Source organism: Chiloscyllium plagiosum, chromosome 14 (assembly GCF_004010195.1).
Source record: "Chiloscyllium plagiosum isolate BGI_BamShark_2017 chromosome 14, ASM401019v2, whole genome shotgun sequence".
NCBI lineage: Eukaryota > Metazoa > Chordata > Chondrichthyes > Orectolobiformes > Hemiscylliidae > Chiloscyllium > Chiloscyllium plagiosum.
Window position 1 is genome coordinate 81,249,236 of NC_057723.1, and position 22,150 is coordinate 81,271,385.

At 40.3% G+C, this 22,150-nt stretch overlaps 1 protein-coding gene across 2 annotated transcripts in view; it reads right to left on the bottom strand.

The window, feature by feature from the left end:
- Positions 1–18,309, bottom strand: part of LOC122556847 (tissue factor pathway inhibitor-like) — a 56,252-nt gene extending 37,943 nt beyond the window's left edge. The window contains exons 1-4 of one of the 2 annotated variants that reach the window (XR_006313674.1): positions 17,849–18,309; positions 11,472–11,640; positions 9,402–9,671; positions 1,028–1,228 (exon numbers count right to left, since the gene is read on the bottom strand). Coding sequence is in view for 1 of the 2 variants with exons in the window: in XM_043704092.1 (XP_043560027.1) it covers positions 1,028–1,228; positions 9,402–9,474 (274 nt within the window). In the remaining variant the exon portion in view is untranslated. The remainder of the gene's footprint in view (positions 1–1,027; positions 1,229–9,401; positions 9,672–11,471; positions 11,641–17,848) is intronic. The other variant, XM_043704092.1, reaches the window with a different exon arrangement.
- Between the last annotated feature and the right edge of the window lie 3,841 nt (positions 18,310–22,150).

The window sequence follows — 22,150 nt, forward strand, 5'->3', positions numbered from 1 at the left end:
GGTTGACCGTGAGAACCTTTTTCCACGTATGGAGTCAGCTATTACGAGGGGGCATAGCTTTAAATTAAGGTGTGGTAGGTATAGGACAGATGTTAGGGGTAGGTTCTTTACTCAGCGAGTCGTGAGTTCATGGAATGCCCTGCCAGTAGCAGTGGTGGACTCTCCCTCTTTATGGGCATTTAAGCGGGCATTGGATAGGCATATGGAGGATAGTGGGCTAGTGTAGGTTAGGTGGGCTTGGATCGGCGCAACATCGAGGGTCAAAGGGGCTGTACTGCACTGTATTCTTCTATGTCCTATGTTCTATGTTCACTCTTACCACACCAACGCACAACAGTGTATCAGTCATCTTGAAGAGGAGTAGATGGACATAGGTTGGCATGGATGGTGCACAGAAAGTGAAGGATTGAGGGAATGAATGATTGATTGATCACCCTGCCATCTTTAAAATCTTTACATGCAATGTCAGGGACCCCAAATAGGTTTTCCACCCAGCCTGGGGATTCCTAGGTCACTCAGACCAACTCCCATACAAGCAAACAAGCACCATATGTTAATTTTTAAAAATCTTTTCTTTCTGTATCGATTCACTCACCCATTCAACCTCAATCTTTCTTTCAAGTTATTTTGTTTTCTGTATTCATTTCAAACTTTAACTTCTTAGCCAGACTTTGCAGTTCATTAATATTTTTCAGACTGAGATACATGGTTGTTTTCACATTCATGTAAGTCCCAGATGTCCTTCTTAGATGGTTGCCTGACAAGAACCTTCAGTATAAAACCCCAAGAAAGTTTACAGGTGAGAATAACAAATCACTGGCATCTTTTAGATAGATAGATTCCCTACAGTGTGGAAACAGGCCCTTCAGCCCAACAAGTGCACACCGACCCTCCGAAGAGAAACCTGCCCATGACCCATTCCCCTACTTGTTTAATTAGTCTCTCAAATCAGCCCAATTTCTTTGATACTTCCAGATTCAAAAGATATGTTATATTTGAACAATCACAGTGAGGTTAATTAGCTTACCCTTTCCTTTACATTTGGCCAGACATTCTTTCATCGTTTCAAAGTTGTTTTCATTTCCACCACATCCACCGTAGATAAATGCTTCACATTTCTGTGTGAATATGTTGAAATAGTATCTTTTGTTTATAGCTTTGCAATCCCCACCGTCGGCTTTGTATGTACATATTTCATGGCCATATGTCAACTCCTTACGCTTATTTTCTGCAGAAGAAAAAGTATCAGTTAGTATGGTCTTTAGCACAATAAATATTGATTGCAAGTGGAAGTTATATAGGCAATTTTCACCATGATTAGGAGTCAATTTTCCTTCTTTTCTGCCCAATTTCAGAGTTTTAAATTGTGAAACAAACCTCTAAATATTGAGAGTGCACCATTTTTCCATTATGAATTTTATAAATTAGACCTATTCTGATCGCATACAATTCTGGTGACAAATGCCTGCTAATATGGTTGTAATTTGTTTCCACTTACTCTATTGTTGAGACACCTGCTGACTTCAAAATGGTCTATTTATGATCTCCTTTTTCCAGAATGTTACCAAATTCACTAGATAAACTTAATTCTTAATCTGCTGAATCAACTAGAATAGTATGTGCTTTAAGTTCAACATATGACATGAGGTCTGCAGATGCTGGAAATCAGAGTTGAGAGTGTGTTGCTGGAAAAGCACAGCAGTTCAGGCAGCATCCGAGGAGCAGGAAAAGCGACGTTTCGGGCTGGAGCCCTTCATCAGGAAATGGCAAGATAAGTATTTTTAGTACTGGAATGCAAAAATCTAATCAAGCAGTGAAAGGTTTTGAGCATGCTTGATCGCTTGTTGATACCACTATATGTGTAAAACTGATTTTTTTTAAAATTTTAGGCTCCAATTTTGAACAATGTCAAATCTATTCCAATATTGCAAAATAATATGACATAAATAAACAAGGTAAACATAATAAGGTAAACACTTGCAAAGTTCTTTTTACAATTTGAAAATGAAATGATGTGGCCTTTCCTTCCAAGAGAATGTCTTACATTCGTACATTTGTTACAAGGTATTAGGATTCTGAGATCAAAGAACTCTTCCAAATAGTGGCATTCCAGAACAAAGCAAGTTGTTGGGTTTAAAAAAAATACTCATCACTATCCCTCTTTCAAGATGTTTTGATGCTTATTTTAAAGGTTTCCTTTGATAAATGTTTAGTCCCTTCTTAGCAATGAAAGCTTTCCAAAGCAGCAACAGTAGTTATCAAAGAGACAGTCAAGTAATGTGAAAAATGAAACTAAAACATTTGAGAACAAGATCTCAGAGAGCTTGCTGAACTATGAAGCATTAGTCTGTGAGCAATTCCGACTAAAAAAGCTTATCTCACTTAAATTATAGATGGTCCTGAAACCAGCAAAGATCCCTTCAGAGCTGCTATAAAACTGCTTAGGATTACAGCATAAGGATTGAGACAAATATTTTTCATTCTAAAAGTCCCACTGCTTGATATATTAAATGTACTTACTACAATTACAGTACAAAAATATCGCAAAGATGCTACAATATTCGTTGATTTCTTCATTAGTTGGTATTTTGCAAGTCAGATATACTGCAGTAGAAATATTAAGAAAAAAAAGGTCTGCCTTTCACCATTTTTACTCTGCCATTAGTCTGACTAAATTTCTTGGTTTTTAATACAGTTATGCAGTGGGTTCCTAGTGAATACGTAACTCCTCAGAGACGGCTACATCAGGGTACTCTTTGCAATATCCTAAATTTGAATAGTTAAACTCGAAAATGGATAGGAATCCTTCATAAGACTTGCAAGAATTTTTGTGTACCTCCTGATGTTAGAAAGGCAAAAAAAAAGAGGAAACGCTAACCAGGTGTGCTCCCTCATTCAGGGTCTTCATGCTGCTATTGAGGAAGTACCACCATTAATGTTCCTTCTAATTTCTCTTTGCTGTTCAAGGCCCATTTGTTGCGTGCCAGGGCTTATTAAGATTATCATGCAACTACACATGGACAGATCTCTTAAATGGAGCTTCTGTTATGGGAGAACTATTTTCCCCCTGCAATGTTAGGTTCTGATTGATCTGTGAGGAGAAAGTGAGGTCTGCAGATGCTGGAGATCAGAGCTGGAAATGTGTTGCTGGAAAAGCGCAGCAGGTCAGGCAGCATCCAGGGAACAGGAGAATCGATGTTTCGGGCATAAGCCCTTCTTCAGGATTCCTGAAGAAGGGCTTATGCCCGAAACGTCGATTCTCCTGTTCCCTGGATGCTGCCTGACCTGCTGCGCTTTTCCAGCAACACATTTCCAGCTCTGATTGATCTGTGGCTGTCCTCATGATAAACTGAGAGGATGCAATAACCACTAGCCCTCCTTATTTACATAGCAAAGGTAGTATGCTACAGGAAGGCAGAGAATTCAAGTAATTTCCTTAACCCTACTTCTGGCAACAAGTTAATTGCTGTGACAATGTTGTTGCTTTAAGAGGTTACTTTCCCTGTTAATTTTAAGAGAGGTTATAAGGCAAAGGTACCAAGCAGTCTACCAAACGCACTGGAGAAAACAGCTTGGGAGGCCTTTGGCGTAGCCTTAATGGGAGTAGCCAGCTCTCACAGATCAGGATTTCTGGGTTTTGGTTTTTCAGTAGCATCAGAAGCTGTTGGGATCTCAAAAGAGTTGGAAGCTTCAGTAAATGGCTGCTACTTTCCCTGAGTTTTCTCTTGATTTTTTTTCCCTCCTGGATTGGAGGATTGCATGTGATAATCTGTGTCTGAATTTAGCTTTGTGCCAAGGGGTGTGTTCATGGGAAGTTACTATATTGGAACAGTTCATTAGTAATAGTCACTGTATCTATTGTTCTGTTAAGTTTTCCAATACAGTTAAGTCATTCTAAATTCATCTTTCTTTGGTTGTATTTTAACTACTGTGTTTAAATAAACTGTGTGTTTTGTTTAATGTCAAGGAATTTGACCAGTCAATTTGTATCTGGAACACAGTACTTAACATTTGCCTTTAAAATAAGAAAGAGTTAGGATCTGGGCTACCTTCTTAAAACATTTTGAGGGGCCTGATCTGGCCCATAACAATGTAGTGGGCTGTTCAAAAAATGGCCAAGTTCCATTTAGGGAGGGTAGTAGAAGGCATGGAAAGAGTGAATTAGGGGGCAGATATCCAGCAGTACTCCTTCCTTCTCATGTTGTCTGGTAGTTCAGCTGCCTCAAATTAATATTTACGACATTCATTCAATAAACTACAATGATATCAAATATAGTTGGGAGCCATAAAATGTTTAGAAATTCCTTGCATTTTAATAAAAGTCGAGAGTCATGTTTTCCCACCACCTGTATGCTTCTCAGATCAACACTTTTAAATCAAGTTCTCCTAATGTAGCTTTTCTGAATAGCATACAGGCCTGGGCAAGCCAATAACTCACAAAACTAAAAAAAAGTATTCACTGTAATTTTCTACAGCTTACATAGTCTTTAAAGTTGTTTATGTGTTGGTAGCCTGACGCTAGTTTAAAAATTGCTTGCTCTAAAAGGTGGACACTAATCCGTACACATTTACATTTCAGGGGAAAAAAGAAAATCATTTTGGGAAAACTGATTTCAAGTTTACATATTTTCATTTGACAGTAGAGTCACAAATGCAGAACTGGCTTGTTCAATGTGACCACCAATTCTCATTCGTTTTCTAATTGCTGAGTGAGATCCCACCACACTTTAATTTCATTGCAGGAATGAGGTCATTGTCTAACTTCAAAAATGTTCTAATGCATTATGACAATGGTGTTCAGAAATCCTCATCATCATCTCAGGCAGTGTTTTTGTATTTCAGTGAATATCCAAAACCTATTTGTGCTCTGAAATATGTTCACCATGTGTAGCAATATCATAAAGGTACATTAATTTAAGATCTCTTGTGCTGGATTCTATCTGGATCAGCTTCAATGTACAAAATCTAACTAAGGATCACAGCAAAAGCATGCATTCTTTCACTATCTTATGATATCTCAAACCACCTAGAGAAGTAATGAAGTAATTTGCTGTTGTTAAGCACTTAATTAAAAAAGGTACAAATATCAGGGGCAGGAGTAGACCACTCAGTTCCTTCAGCATGCACCACCATTCAAATAGACCGTGGCTGATCTAATTACTCCACATTCCTACCTACCCAAGATAACCTTCCAATCCACTTGCTTATCAAGACTCTATCTACATTTGCCTTCCAGATATTCAAAGATTGCTTTTACTCCCTTTTAGGAAAGAGAGTTCCAAAGACACACAAATCTCTGAGAAAAAATAAAATTTTGCTTACTTCTATCTTAGATAGATGACACCCTACTGTTAAACACACTCCTAATTCTAGATTCTCCCACAAGAGTAAACAATTTCTTTACATTCACCTGTCAAGACATCTTAGGATTTTATAGTCTAGACGTAACCTGTCTGATCTGAAACTTTATTGCTGGAACAGCACAGCAGGTCAGGCAGCATCTAGGGTAACCTGTCTGATACAAATTGGCACATTAATTCTGCTTCTGTGGATCACCTGAAGTGGACAGACTTTACTGATTAGAGTGAATCCTGTATTTTGCACAGCTAGCATTTCCTAAATGTATATGTATATTGGATGTTGATCATAACAGATGACATGTATAATTTATAGTTAGAAAAAGTAGAAGAATACAACTTATTAACTGCCCTCTTACTTTTTCCACTCAGTACGACATTGCTGTTGCCCTCCAAAATGTAGGACAGTTAGTAATATTTAATGTAACACGTATTTTCCACTGCTTCATTTGGAAAATAACTATGAAAATGTTTAAACTCCTATGCAAATAACAATGTATTCTACCTGCTCTTGCATGTTTGTCTTACAAAGTGATAACTCATAACATCGCGGCATTCAATTCTGATCCTTGTTGACACAATACTGGAATGGCAGCCAAAAATAAAATGATTTGGATCTTCCAACATATTAAACTCTTCCATGTCAATATACTTTTAAATTGAATAATACATAATGCTGAAAAATATAAAACTGAAAGATTTATTATTCTGAAATATAAGGGAATGTCCAGTCTTTACCTGTATTTCCTCACTCCATGAATTTCCTCAATAATTCTGTGTAACTTTCCTCGACATTGATTCTTTGCTAATTCTGCAGAGCTCAGTAACACTATTTCTGCGACAGCATATTGATTTTGCTCTTCAAATTAAATATAATCTGTGACCCAAATTATTACATCAGCCCTCATACATTCTTAGATATCAAGAAACACTTCTGTGAAAGTTACAACTATTGCACAAATTCCATCACAACCTCTATGTCCCTGGGATCAACAATTTAATATTTCACCGAAAGAACAAGGAAACAAATTATGTTTGTCTCATTGCTACTGCACACACATGATGTCACATTGTATTTACAGAAATAGACCGTTTTTTAATTCCACGTGAACTTCTTCAGACACTACATCATCTCAACCTATGAACAAATCTTTTAATTCTTTTTCTTTCTGATCTATTGATCTAGCTTCCCTTTAATAGTTACCTCAACTGCCCCATGTTGTAGAATGTTCTACAGTGTAGCCACTCTCTGAGTGAAGAAAATTCTACCCAATTTTTTTTTGATTTATTGATAGTTATCTTATACTAATGGATGTTAGTTTGGACTTCTCCACAACAGGAAAGATCTTCTCCATGTTGAACTGCTTTACAATTTTGAAGACCACTTTTCAATATAGAAAACAAAGACTCAGCTTATCCAGTCTTTCCTTATTTTTATAATCATTCTGTTCTGATGTCCTTTATTTTTGGACTTTCACCAGTGCCTAAACATCCTTCCAGCAATGTAGAGACCATAACTAAGTGTCATCTAGCCAAGGTTCTATACAAGTTTAACATATACTTTACCACTTTTGAATTCTTGTTTCTTTAGAAAAGAACCTTATTTTATTATTCAGTAGCATTCTTTCAATTTAAATAATTTGTGAATTTATCCCTCTAGATCATGTTGTTCCTTTAACACATTCATCCTTTAGTTTCTAAGAGTGGTCCTCTCACTGCTCTTAACAAAGTGCACTGTTCCACACTGACCTATAATACATTCTGCACATTTGCTACAGTACCCTTCCACCGACACTCTCATTCGTTTGGCTGAACTGGTCCTCACCCTTAACAATTTACCAAAAGGGTAGCCATGGGCACACGTATGGGCCCCAGCTATGCCTGTCTCTTTGTTGGCTACATCGAACAATCGACTTTCCGTAATTACACCGGCACCACTCTCCACCTCTTCCTCCACTACATTGATGACTGCATTGGCGCCACCTCATGCTCCCACGAGGAGGTTGAGCAATTCATCAACTTCACCAACACATTCCACCCTGACCTTAAATTTACCTGGACCATCTCTGACACCTCCCGCCCATTCCTGGACCTCTCCATTTCCATCAATGACGACCGACTTGACAGTGACATTTTTTACAAACCCACCGACTCCCACAGCTACCTGGATTACACCTCTTCCCACCCTACCTCTTGCAAAAATGCCATCCCATATTCCCAACTCCTCTGCCTCTGCCGTATCTGCTCCCAGGAGGACCAGTTCCCCCACCGAACATATCAGATGGTCTCCTTCTTTAGAGACCGCAATTTCCCTTCCCACGTGGTTAAAGATGCCCTCCAACGCATCTCGTCCACATCCCGCACCTCCACCCTCACCTCCCTCACCTCCATCCAAGGCCCTAAAGGAGCCTTCCACATCCATCAAAGTTTTACCTGCACATCCACTAATATCATTTCTTGTAACCGTTGCTCCCGATGCGGTCTCCTGTACATTGGGGAGACTGGACGCCTCCTAGCAGAGCGCTTTAGGAAACATCTCCGGGACACCTGCACCAATCAGCCCCTCCGCCCCATGGCCCAACATTTCAGCTCCCCCTCCCACTCTGTCGAGGACATGGAGGTCCTGGGCCTCCTTCACCGCCGCTCCCTCACCACCAGACGCCTAGAGGAACAATGCCTCATCTTCGGCCTCGGAACACTTGAACCCCAGGGCATCAATGTGGACTTCACCAGTTTCCTCATTTCCCCTTCCCCCACCTCACCCTAGCTCCAAACTTCCAGCTCAGCACTGTTCCCATGACTTGTCCTACCTGCCTATCTTCTTTTCCACCTATCCACTCCACCGTTTCCCTGCCCCCGACCTATCACCTTCATCCTCTCCCCACTCACCTACTGTACTCTATGCTACTTTCTCCCCACCCCCCCCCTCCTCTACCTTATCTCTCCACGCTTCAGGCTCTCTGCCTTTATTCCTGATGAAGGGCTTTAGCCCGAAACGTCGATTTTACTGCTCCTCTGATGCTGCCTGAATTGCTGTGCTCTTCCAGCACCACTAATCCAAAACCTGGTTTCCAGCATCTGCAGTCATTGTTTTTACCATTTTATACTTGTCAGCCTTCCTCAGTGGTAACCATACTCTATCCCAACCTCACAATTCAAAACATTTTAGATGCTTCCTTGAAAGAAAATCAATAATGAAGTTGATAAAATGTGCAGCTTGCAAAAATATAGAAAACATAAATATTCACACTTGTACAAAGTACAAAAGGTTTAAATAAATTACAGTTTAATCAAGAGAACATTGACAAAATGAAACAGTGCCAAACACTAATGGAGCCAACAGCAGCGTGTTCAGTTCTTTCTGGAACACACGACTGAAAATGATTGCTTGAGTTTGTTGCCGAGAGGAACACTGCCCATCAAAGCACTTCATATGCCAACGTGGTGACAAATGCAAGATAAATTTATGTATTAAATTTTCTTTTCGTTATGCGCTTGTTATTAAGTATCATGTGGGGAGAGTGAGGTTAAACATCGAAACCATACAGCTATACTAATAATGAAGTATAAAGTATTGCACTGGTCCTAGTCCGTTAATCAGCTACCGTGGTACCATTCCTGTCTTCCATCAGAACCCAATGCCAACTTGCAACTTTTTGCCGTTCTATCCCTGCCTGTTATGCTTTCAAATCGGCGGAAATCAGTTGTTCAAACCTTTAATATAAACAGAAAATACTGGGAAAATACTCAGCAGATCAGACAACGTCCGTAGAGATACAGTACTAGAGTTAATCGAGTTTATGGATCCATTTTTCTCCAGATTTGCCGGGTACGCAAGCATTATTTTTCATTTTAAGCTTCCAGGATGCTAGCAGATGTGCTCTCTTTGCACATCCATCACTCCTGCCAAGGGGAGTTCACACTTAAACCAGCGATCCGGTCCAAACTTTCAGTGAAGGATTTACTGTACAGCCCTGTGAACTCTTTCACACACTGATTAGCCGCGGCTCTCGGATCTTCCTCATAGCATTTACTGGACTGTACCTGAATTCCGGGCAGCCGCTTCGCAATCCACACTCAGAAGGAGCACCGCCACTTTGAGCAGATTGAAGAGCATTGTTGGATTTCAGAGCCGGGTTGAACGCTGCTGTTTGCCGGGAGCTGATGTACAGCGATCTCCGCCTCCTCTTGCTCTGCTCTTAACCCCCAAGTTGTCTCAAGTCGGATCCCCGCCTACTTCCGGCTGCAGGGTGACTCCACACGATGGAGCAGGACTTCTCAAACCCGGCTTTATCCAAAAAAAAGCCCGACATCCTGTGATACATGCAGGAATCATTACAGGTGAACATGACACCCGGACATGTCATCGATTAACCTTCCCGGATGACGAGTCAATCAATATCAATGCAATTGAGGTGGGGAAGGTCACGGAATAGTAGTGCTTGCCTGACGCAATACGTGCTTTTTTTTAAAAGATTGCATTCAAAGGGAGAAATTATTGGAAATTATTCCATGGCGACAGGGCAAGCATGCTCTTAGAACTGTCCAGGAGATTGCTGCTTTTATTCACTATATCCCCTTGAGGACCTAACTCTAATTTTAATTTCTAAATGGCAAAACGTCAGAGGTATAGGCAAGGAACATCTTGCTTTTATCAATTACTTTTATCATATTTTTGCTTATGTTATTTTAATTTTAAACTACTGTACTACAGAATCTAAATTTAACACAAAAACAAACACAGAAATTGCTGGAAATGTTCATCAGGTCTGGCAGCATCTGTGAAAAGTCAGAGTTAACGTTTCCGTAACGTTAACTCTGATTTCTCTGCACAGATGCTGCCAGACTTGCTGAGCTTTTCCAGCAATCCCCGAGTTTGTTTCAGATTTATAGCATCCGCAGTTCTTTCGGGTTTTATGTAGACTCAACACGGCCTCAAACACCCCAATTCATTTGTGATGGAAGTCTTCCAGTGACCTTTTGAATGCACAGTGGTTAGTTCAGCATTGAGCAAAAGACACGTCAGATTGTTAAATAATACCGTTGCCTTTCAGATGAACTAATTTCATTTTGCAGAGCTTTACGCTCCTGTTTGCGTAGATTATCCCCCAAGGATATAGATCTTGATCATGTGGTGCCAATGGAATTCTGAGGAAATGTGAGTCAGTATAACATAAAAAGGATGAATGGGCTACTGGACGATCACCAAAAGCGTGAAAACGGCTTAGAGACAGAATGTAATAGAGGCCTGAATGATGTAGGGTCTGGTGAGAAATCCGGCTGGATCCTGCACCAAGTCCGTAGAGGTCTATCTCATTGTCAGGAACATCTCACTGCACCTTTCTAACTAATTTTGAGGTATTGTAGCAGCAGTGAGCTGCCTATTCAGGGGGTACATTGCTTTTTAATGATCTTATCAATTTGCACATCTTGCCTTATTACTATGTAGCTTCCTATTCAAACACCCCAACAAGCAATCTAGAGATTGAGAATTCTCAGTGTGGAATTCAAAGTGAGTACTTGGTCACTTCAGCTCTCCACTTCAAAGAACCATATTGTGTACCAGGCACCGACATTTCAGGGTATCATAATGTGGAGGTGCCGGCACTGCACTGGAGTGGATAATATTAGAAGTCACACACACACACCAGGTTATAGTCCGACAGGTTTATTTGAAATCACAAGCTTTCAGAGCACTGCAGCTTCATCTGGATCAGAGTATCATATGCATTGGTCACATTCACCTCATATTTATGGACAACGGCATCTGACATAAACTAGCCTACAAGACACATCTTACAGTATATATTGCACTTCAATGCTGCACCTTGGGGTGCAATGGCAACAATGTATTCTGTGGTAAGGACACATTGTACTCAGCGACATGCACCTGGCTTATGGACTGGATCAGGCTGCATCTCCTGCCTATTCACTTGCTCTTTGTGCTTACTCATTTTAAGTGTACCTGGATTCTCGCAGGATCACTGCCTTGCCTTTCAGGCTGAGACGTCAGACTCACAGTACTGCGAGGTAAAAACAATGACTGTAGATGCTGGATCTGCAGTATTGCTGTACCATTTAACACAGAGACAGGAAATTTGTCAAGGTACTCACCAAACTTCAGTTACATCAAGCAAGATAGCCTTCGCTTGGCAGGTTGGGGGTCCTGGCACAGTACAACGAGGGCAGACTCCAATATCAGTCCAGACAATTGGACACACTTAGTCAGCCATTTCAGGATTCCCTCCAAATAATGGTCAAACAGCCAAATCTCAGGTACCTCCTGGAATGAGAGAGAGAGGCAGGTAATAAGGGAGATGAAATTGGGAAGGGGGGTGCAAGTGAGTGGCAGCACGGTGGTCATGCAGGGCTAGTAGTGTTGGGGTTTGGAGTGGGTGATAGTGTGTGAAGATGTTGCAGGTAGTGAGAGTGGTAGAGCATTAGACTGAGTGGGAGGTGGATACAATGGCAGAGAGAAAGCAAATGTGAGATATCAGAGGGAAGATGATGGTATTTACACTGTCTGAGTGGTGAAGGTCATTGACCTTCCTCCAGTGCTGGCCATTTCTCCAGATGGCTGAGACTTGCACTAATGCAGGTGACAAATGTGGTCTAGGCTGTCATGGTCTGCTATATGGCCTCGACTGCCAGTCCCTGCACAGCAGGGCACCAGCTCTCCCGGATCTTCAATGTCCATGGGAAATGGCAGGAACCATGCAGAACAGTTGATGGTACTTGTCCATGTGCAAAATGGTCATATCAGTATTGCACTGGCTCCAATCATATTGGCTATCCTGGTAGTGTTGAGCCATTCTGTGCGTGTTGAACAGCAGAATGGGGCTAGACTTGGGGAAGAGGGATGGGGTAAGGAGCTAATGAGGTGAATTTAGGAAGATACAGTGAGATAGTCTGCTAGGCCTTGCGGAGAGACTCAATGGAGCTGACATGTAGGCAAAAAGACTGTAAGCTTCTGACCTTGGTCATATTTTAGCGTAGGTTAACATGTTTTCCTCCAGCTGAAATGATTGCTACTATGCTATCCGGTTCTTTTTAATTTAGTTTCAATTTCAAACGTTCCCATAGTAACCTTGAGCATGACAATTAAAGTAGGTTTGGGCTAGGTCCATTAGTACCTTATTTACAGGTGCAATGAGTGCCTATAGATATCAAAAATTGTATCCACTGCATGCATATCCAATTTTGTGGTAAATGTATTGGAAGCCTTTTAATGAGGGCACTGACAGTGAAAACCTGTGAAAGTTAGCAGTGCATATCAATCATGACGTCAATCAATAGTGACATTAATTTGACAGCAAGGGTGCCATTTTAGACGTGATGTTTTAACTAATATTCTCTTTTCCTCAGAGCTGAACATCCATTCAGTAGCAGGAGGAAGACTCCAGCAATTGGTGAATAGACCACAAGAACTCTGCATTGCCATTGATTTGCAAAAACATGAAGGAAAACAGGCTCAAAGCTACTTGTAGCAATGCACCCAATGATTTGGCCAGTTCATATAGTGCAGAGCCATTGATATATAAGACAGAGTGTGAAGAACACTACTTTTGTGTGTCTTATTCCCAAATGCATATTCATCAATGTACCACTCAAAGAAAGCAGAGATATCTGCACTGCAGCATTATAACATGGTGATTTAAACTCACTACCATTGCAGAAATTAGAATTCATTGAATTTATGAACTTAGCCACTCATGCAGTCGAATTCAGTTTCAATGCCAAGGCATATGCCCAAATGGTTGCCAGGGATCCCTGCTAAAGTTCAGTTCTTGCAAATATCTTTGTTAGATTCCATGAGAAGTCATAGAGTCATAGAGATGTGCAGCGTGGAAACAGACCCTTCGGTCCAACCCGTCCATGCCGACCAGATATCCCAACCCAATCTAGTCCCACCTGCCAGCACCTGGCTCATATCCCTTCAAGCCCTTCCAATTCATATACCCATCCAAATGCCTCTTAAATGCTGTAATTGTACCAGCCTCCACCACTTCCTCTGGCAGCTCATTCCATACACGTACCTGACCCCTTGCATATTTTGGGTAAGTTGATGATACCTTTGCCATATTTGAATCCACATCTGCAGGCAAAAAGTTCCTTATATGTCTTTAATGGACACCATTCAATGCTCAACTTCATCTTGCAGATGAATAAGCTCCCTTTTCTCAGTTCCAGTTGAGAAATCAACCAGAGGGTTCTTTATTACTGTCTCCTTCGAAGCTACCTTCACTGGCTGGCGAACACTTTGGGATTCCCACAGTTCCACACACTACAAGATTGGTCTTATTCGCAACCTCGCAAATAGAGCCTGTGCCATTTGTTCACTCTGCAAAACCGATGCTAAAATAGGGCATATTCCCTTGGATAGTGGTTCCACTGTCAGATTATTTCTTGATATATATAGCGCAAACTCCTGGAAAGTTTGTTCTACCTGAAAAGTGCTCAATCCTATCAATACATCTACTAACTGAGGCATTGGGTATGAATCTGCTTTACTTTGCTATAATCAATGCAGAATCTAGTTGACCAATCAAATTTAGGAACCAATACCACTGGTGAACTCCAATTGCTTTGGTTACATTCTATCAGAAGAGGTGAAATATGTGTCCTTGGCATCAAGGTGACATTTGACTGAATCTGATATCGAAGACCTTTACAGAAACTGGAGTCAATGGGAATCAGGGAAAAGTTCACTGCTGGTTGGTGTTATACCTGGCACAAAGTGTTTGTTGGAAACTGGTCATCTCAGTTCCAGGACACCTCTGCAGGAGATGATCCCTGGTAGAGAGGGATTGCCTTATGAACAAAGCTTAAACAAGTTGGAACTCTACTTATTGGAAGTCAGGAGAATGAAAGGTGATCTCATTGAAACATTTGAATTCTTAAGATGCATGACAAGATAAAAGCTCAGATGATGTGTCCCCTAATGGGAGAATATAGAACCAGAGGACGCAATCTCAGAATTAAGGACTCAAACTTAAGGCTGTGATGAGGAAGAATTTCTTCTTTCAAGGGTTGAGAATTTTTGGAATTCCTTGCCACAGAGAGCTGTAGAGGCAAAGCTCTTTGTGTATATTTAAAGCTGAGATAGATTCTTGATCTGAAGAGGAATGAAGAGTTATTGGGAAAGTTGGATCATCCATGATTGTATTGAATGGCAGAGTAGGCTCAAGAGGCTAAGCACCCTACCCCTGTTCCTATTTCTTCTGGTATTATGGTCTTATGGAGTTTGTCAGGGTAGTGTCCTCAGCCCAACCATCTTCAGCTACTTTATCAATGACTTACCCTCTATCATAATGTCACAAGTGGGGCTGTTTGTTTATTTTTGCACATTGTTCAGCAGCATTCACGCCTTCTCAGATATTGAAACTGACCATGCTGAAATGCTGCAAAACCTGGACAATATCCCGAATTGAAAAATTGCAAGCAATGTTTGCAATCACTTAAACCTCTACAATCAACAACCTGGGGGTTATCATTGACCAGAAACTGTACCGCACAAGCCATGTAAGTACTATAGTGACAAAAGGAGCTCAGATGTTAGGAATCTTGGAGCAAGTAACCCACCTCCTGATTGATCAAAGCCTGTCAGTCATCTACAAGGCACAAGTCAATAGTGTTATTGGAATGCTCCCCTCGAAACACTCAAGAAGCTTGACACTATCAAGGACTTGCATCACATCCAAAATATTCACTTCCCCCACCATTGACACTCAGTAGCAGTATACCATCTACAAGATGCAGAAATTCATCAAGGCTCCTTAGACAACACCTTCCAAACCCAGGACCACTACCATCTGGAAGGAAAATGGCAGCAGAGACATGGGAACATCAGCAAGGTCCTCTCCAAACCACTTATCACCTGTTGCTGGGTCAAAATCCTGAAATTCCCTCCCCTATGGCATTGTCGGTCTATGAGCACCAAATGGTTTGCAGCCATTTAGTAAAGCAATTCACCAAAAGCTTCTCAAAAGCAAAGAGGGAAAGGCAATATTTGCTGGCTTATCTAGCAACTCCCACATCCTTTGAATGATTTTTTTAAAAAATCACAATTTCTAGCATGACTTGAATTTCCATTTCCACCTGAGCTTGCTTTTGTAGGCTTAACCGATAAGGCTGTTGTATCATCAGTACTGATATGCTCATATCCATGTCATGTCTGACTAATATAGTCTGCCCATGTCTATCTCCATGGATGCTGTTTATGTTTTACGTAACCAAAGAGATCTTCCCATTGTTTTTTCTCTAAGTATGAAAATATGTTTTCTAACTGTCCCAGTATTTCAGTATTAGTTAGTCAAATTATTGGATGTTTGATTTGTAAACTGTCTACCTCTCCACATGCTTCACAGTCATAGATTCATAGAGGTTCACAGTACAGACAAAGGTCCTTTAGCCCATATAGTCTGCACAGCCAAAAACAGCCACCTAACTATTCTACTTCCTTTTCCCATCACTTAGTTCATAAACCTACATACTTCTTAAATGTTATGAGGGTTTCTCCTCTACCACACTTACAGGCAGTGAGTTCCAAATTCCTACCAACTTCTGGGTGAAAATATTTCTCATTACATCACGTTTAAACTTCTTACCTGAAATCTATGCCCTTGCTCCCTCTGCCAAGGGGAAATATTTCTTCCCCTCTACCCTGTCAATGCCACTCATAATTTTATACATTGCATTATGTGCCCCCTCACTCTCCTCTGCTCCAAGGAAAGCAATCCCAGCTGTGCAGTGTCTCTTCATAACTGAAATTCTCCGATCTAGTTAACATCCTAGTAAACAAATAAAATGACTGCGGATGCTAAAGATCTGAAACAAAAACAGATATTGCTGGGGAAATTCAACAGGTTTACCATGTTCACATGACATAACCAATTATTCTTCCTACAATCAAGATATTACAAGAAGTTCCAAATTCTTCCAATAGAATGTTTCATCTCAGGGGTTCACATGTGGTATTTAGTCCTACGGCCCGTGTCCACCTATCAAAATCAACTTTGCTTTACTCTTTCAAACTGAGTTGTTTCCTCAAATTATTTTTTTCTATGCTTTAGAAACCAAATCATACTTGCCCAGAATAGTCATTTATACAACGTCTTATTCCTTAGAATCCTCATCTGACAGTTGATTTTATGTGCTCAACCTGTCACCTTCACATGAGCAATGTCCAAATTTCTTTTGGTAAACTATTTCATTCTCCTATCTTTTTTAAAATTAAGAATACTTCTACATCCTTTTCTTCAAAGCTCAGTAGGGTCTATTCAAATGGAAACATTTCTTTACTGGACTTTAGATTACATCTAGGATTTTTATCATCAGAGCCTTCTTCAGCACCTAGCATCTCGTTTGTAACTGCATATCATATTAAGCCAAAATTCTAATTTCTCTCGTTTTCTCCCCCTTTTGCTTTTGCTTTCTCTTGCCTGAATCTTTAGTTCTAGCCTCCTAAATGCTCTGTCTTGATTATTCTCCAAAGTTCAAACTGAAGTTTGTTTTATGTTCCAGTTGCCTGCTTAATTCAAACTACTTTAATTCTTTTTCGTATTCAAGCTGCTTTCACTGTAATTGAATCCTCACCAACTCAAGTCATTCACTGTACTGTTCACCTAGACCCTCCTGTATTCCCACCAATCCCAGATGCTTTGCCAATACAGGTCATTCTGCCATAACGCACATTTCGTTAACGCAAATTCACTGTATGTAACATGATTGACAAATTGGGGACAGTATTTCTAAAATGCAAACTTTTGAAACGTGTGTTGGTTCTAACATGATTATATCACCAACACTTTAAGCACTGTTTCTAATTTTTCTGTAATGGGGTGTTGCACAAGAATGCTACCATTGTGTTATAGAACTACCTGTATTTCAATTACCTTCGCCTTCTTGGCTGTGATAGGCAATTACAGCAATATAACTTCTGTCAGGTCTTGTGAATCCTTTACGGATTATTCATCTAACTCCAGGATGCTATCTTATTTTAGTATGAGAAACCTGGTATTTTTCCTTCTTTCCTTATGACTACGCTGACTTAAAATCCATTCTTACATTATCTTAATTCAATAGGCTCGGACCTCCAAGTTTCCAAAAGTTTATCATAACTAGGAACAGTGGTCTAATAATCTTCCCCAACCATTCCAGAAACTATCATAAAATTGATAAATGTACACAAAACAAACGTGAGCACCAAAATGTTAACCAGACAGATTATCTGCTACTCAGGATAAAAGAAATTCACACCAAGTTCCTTCAGTAACAAAAGCATAACTATTTATTGCAACACACATCATTTTATCAAGAACAGTGAAAACAAAATGCACAAGCAATTGGCACTAACTTCTTGTGCGCCACTGTCATTTTGGGGGACGTGCTCCAGAACATGTCAACTGATAGCAATCAGGAACAGAAGCGCTGGCTGTTTCTCTCTTTACCCCCTCACCTTCACAGACTAGGGAAAATAAACGATATTTTACCTCAGTATTAATGTGGCTGATCCAAACTTTCAGTTTCATAGGTTGCATAATACTTGATTGCTCTTTTAAATTCTATAAAACATTCTTTCCCGTTATACTGAGAACACAAATGAGGCAGTGTCACTATTGTTCTTGCTACCATCTGGTAATGTTTTACTTTCACTAAGAAAATACAAATTTTATCTGTGTGCTCTTCCTGTCTATATTTCCTGTTATAAATTTCGACGTCCACATTTATTAAGGAAACTGCCTGAGTAGGTTTGCCACTACTCACAGTGGAGCTACTACATGATTTTAAAATGAGGGCTGAATGATGGCCATATTCCCAAGTCCAATTATTTTTAACCCCTAGCTTGACTTTACTGATAACTTTGTCATAACTTCCCCTGTGCCCCAACCCACACGATCAACTGAAATATATTATGTTCTTCGAGTAGAAAGTTATCATGGATGTTGGAGACTTGAAATAAAAACAAAGTTCTGGAGACAATCAACAGGTCTGGCAGCACTGTGCAGAGAGAAACAATTGTATCCATCTTAGCTCTCCTAGTTCCACTGAATGCAGAACTAAAGTGATTAAAATGTGATACTTTTGTACTGTATTTGACTCTTTGTTGAATGACTTTTTTTTAATCAGATGTCTAATACAAAAGACATTGCAAATGCCTATTGTTAACTGCATAATGGACTTATACCATCCTTATTTATTTTCATATACTGTGTGGAGTGAATGAACACAATATAATGTGTGCTTCATCACTTTATTCCGTCTTATTGAATTATACTCAGACATTTACAACACTGAAGGAGGCCATTCAGCGCACTGTATCCACCCGATCAACAAATATCTGACTTCAGGAATCTCACTTTCCAGCACATGGCCTCAACCTCTGGACACTATGGCAAGCCAAGTGAACATCTTACTACTGCTTAAATGTTATAGGAATTTCTGATTCAACCATGCTTTTATGCAGTGGATTTCATACTCCAACCATCTCCTGAATGATCAAATTTTAATTCAACTCTCCTCTTAGCCTTCTACCTTTTACATTAAATCTATGCCCCCAGAGATATTAATGTCTGTACTAAAGTGTCTTCCTATCTGCCTTACCTGTTCCTCTCATTATATTATACATCTGTCAGGTCTCCGCAACCTCCATTCTTCAAGAAAATCTATCTAATCTTGCCTCATACTTCAGATTCTCCAGCTGAGGCAGCATCTTGGTAAATCTCCTCTGCACCTTCTCTAGAGCATTCACATTCCTTCTATAATGCAATGACTGGAATTGCACATGGTGCTCCAGTTTTGGCCTAACCAGTTGTTTTATACAGTTCCAGCATAACTTCTCTGCTGTTGTTTTTATGTCTTAGCTAGTAAAGGCACGCACCCTATCTCTATAAATCAGGTGTTGTCATTCTTAATCCTTATTCAATGTTTAATTAATTTTACAAAAGTGCAAACTTTATTTTTCTTCTTTGTGAGTTGAAGCTTTGTTCCAGTTAATTTGTTTAATGCAGAAATTTTGTAGAATTTTGTCTCAAGACACCCAAGCACTATAAGAAACTCAGAGAGTCAGGGATGCATTTATCATTGTGAATTGATCTTTTCCATGATTCCTTAGCTCAGGCATGGCGGTGACAGCCCATTTTTGGGTTTCAACCCGATCAGGGATTGTAGGTGGGGGATGACCTGCCAAATCTCTCTCAGGAATGATTTCAGGGACCCCTGGCAGTTTCAGAAAGGCTAAACCATTCCTTGATTCCTGAGGCTTCAGTATTCCACAGAAGTGGAAACTAGACCTGAGAAGGCTTCACTGTAGGTGTCTCACTTGCACGTGAAATTTCTGCTGAGGTACTGAAGTGGGTTGATGTTTCCCACAGACAGGAGATGAGGCCAGCCTTTCAAGTAAAGTAGGCATGATGGAAGTTGCCAAGGAAGTGAACAGCAGGGATATGGTTCTTCAAACCTGGGAATGATGCACCCTCCTGTCAATACTTCCTGTTATAAATTTCGATGTCCACACTTATAATGCCTGTGTAGGTTTGCCATCTACTCACAGTGGAGCTACTGCATGATTTTAAAATGAAGGCTGAATGATAGGCTGAGGTTCAAGACCTCAGAAGGTCAAGAAAGGTAAGTGCTACAACATTTTCTGTGCCAACCCTCACACCCTAGCATTCTCCTGCACAGCACTTTCAGACTAAGACATCTTGTCACTCCCCTCATGGCTCATTTTCTCACTAAAAGTACCCAGTTTGTACTAAACTGAACAGCCAAAACTCTCACTCGGCCTCATCTGATTGATATTTCACAACAATTCCTCACAGTCAGCCTCCACAATTGTTATTAATCCCTCTGCTCCACAGAGCCCATTTATCACATTCATATCAAACTTCTGTCTCTTCTTGCAGGAGAAGAGAACAGAAAACTCCAGAGCTTGTAAAGAATTCTTCATGACATAATATCTCTTAGAGAACTATCAACAAATAGCTGTATTCGAACTGCAAGGTGATTGCTTTCCAACTTTCAGCTTTGGTGATAATTTGGCAGCTTTCCCAGAATAAAAAATGATTAGCCTTCTGCTATTTCATCTTGATTGTCACCCACTCCTGTTATTACTTCTGGCTTCAGTACTTTTTTTAAAGTTTTGAAAGTGTCATCTTGAAATGACTTAATATTTCTGAATTGTATTACTTTCCAAGCCTTCTGTCGATGCATTTTTCCAGTCTAAGATTACTTTTTATATGTCTGCATTGGATCTATTTAATTACTTGATCCCTTTGGCAAATGTCACAGCAGACCCAGCCTTTCTGCTGGTCTGCAACTGAAGTGGGCTGCTGAATTTCTCACTCATTCATGAAGTGTCTCAATTCTTCACACATGAACTGAGGGTCATCGTTGATCAATGTAATGTTTGGGACACCGTGATAACTGAAGTGTGCATTCAGGAATTCTACAATCTCACTAGTCGTCACTGATGTCAGAATCCAGATGTCTGAATTGTAACCACCATGATGAAGCAATCAGTTCCTGTGAGAGAATGAACAGGCCTACTCCAACTTTCATTCATGGTGTGCCTCGGGTATTATGAGTCATAAGTGACTCTTTAGCTTGCTTAACTTGAAATTTGTCACAAATATTGTACTGACTGATGTGGTTCTTAATCTTATTGCTCATGTCTGGTCAATTGAGCACTTCTTTCGTCTTCTTCAGACATGGTTCTTCAGACAATGTGTGGTACATTTCAACATCTATGTTCTCATTTCATTAGGAGTACTAAAATTAGTCCCTTTGTACATGATGCTATTCTATATTCTCTGTCCCTTGATAGTTTCAGACCATCTTCTCATTACAACTTCTGGTGGCACTTGAGGAGCTCCATCTTGGGTTGACTTAGGTTAAGCAAGACACTTGCCTTCCCAGATTGCTTCAGAAGCCAATAGCATTGGTGTTGTGTGAAACACTGAAAATTTCTTAGAGTCACAAGAGTCATAGAACTGTACAGCACGGAAGCAGACCCTTCAGTCCAACTCGTCCATGCCAACCAGATATCCTAATCTAATCTAATCCCATTGCCAGCACTTGGCCTATATCCTACTAAACCCTTCCTATTCATGTACCCATCCAGGTGCCTCTTGAATGCTGTAATTGCACCAGCTTCCACCACTTCCTCTGGCAGCCCATTTCATACATGCACCACTCTGCATAAAAAAGATGCGCCTTAGGCCCCTTTTATATCTTTCTCCTCACCCTCTAGTTCTGGACTCCCCCACCCCAGGGAAAAGACTTTCATGATTTTATAAACCTCTATAAGGTCACACACTTAGTCTCTGATGCTCCCAGGAAAACAGTCCTAGCCTATTCAGCCTCTCCCAATAGCTCAAATTCTCCAAACCTGGCAACATCCTTGTAATTCTTTTCAGAACCCTTTCAAGTTTCACAACATCCTTCCTATAGCAAGGAGACCAGAATTGCGCATAATATTCAAAGAGTGGCCTAACCAATGTCCTGTACAGCTGCAACATGACCTCCCAATTCCTATACTCAACACTCTGACCAATAAAGGAAAGCATACCAAACGCCTTCTTCACTGTCCTATTTATGTACAACTCTACTTTCAAGAAATTTCTAGTACTTAAAGCATTACCTGTCAAAGTATTTGATTTGCTTCAACTGAGATGGCGGAGGAATGTTGCTTAGTGTCCATCTTCTTATATCTGATCATTTTGGATTTGCAACTTAGTTTGTCCTCTTGGAGTAGGAACCTACTTTCATGAAGCAACAAATGGACTTTCAACGGC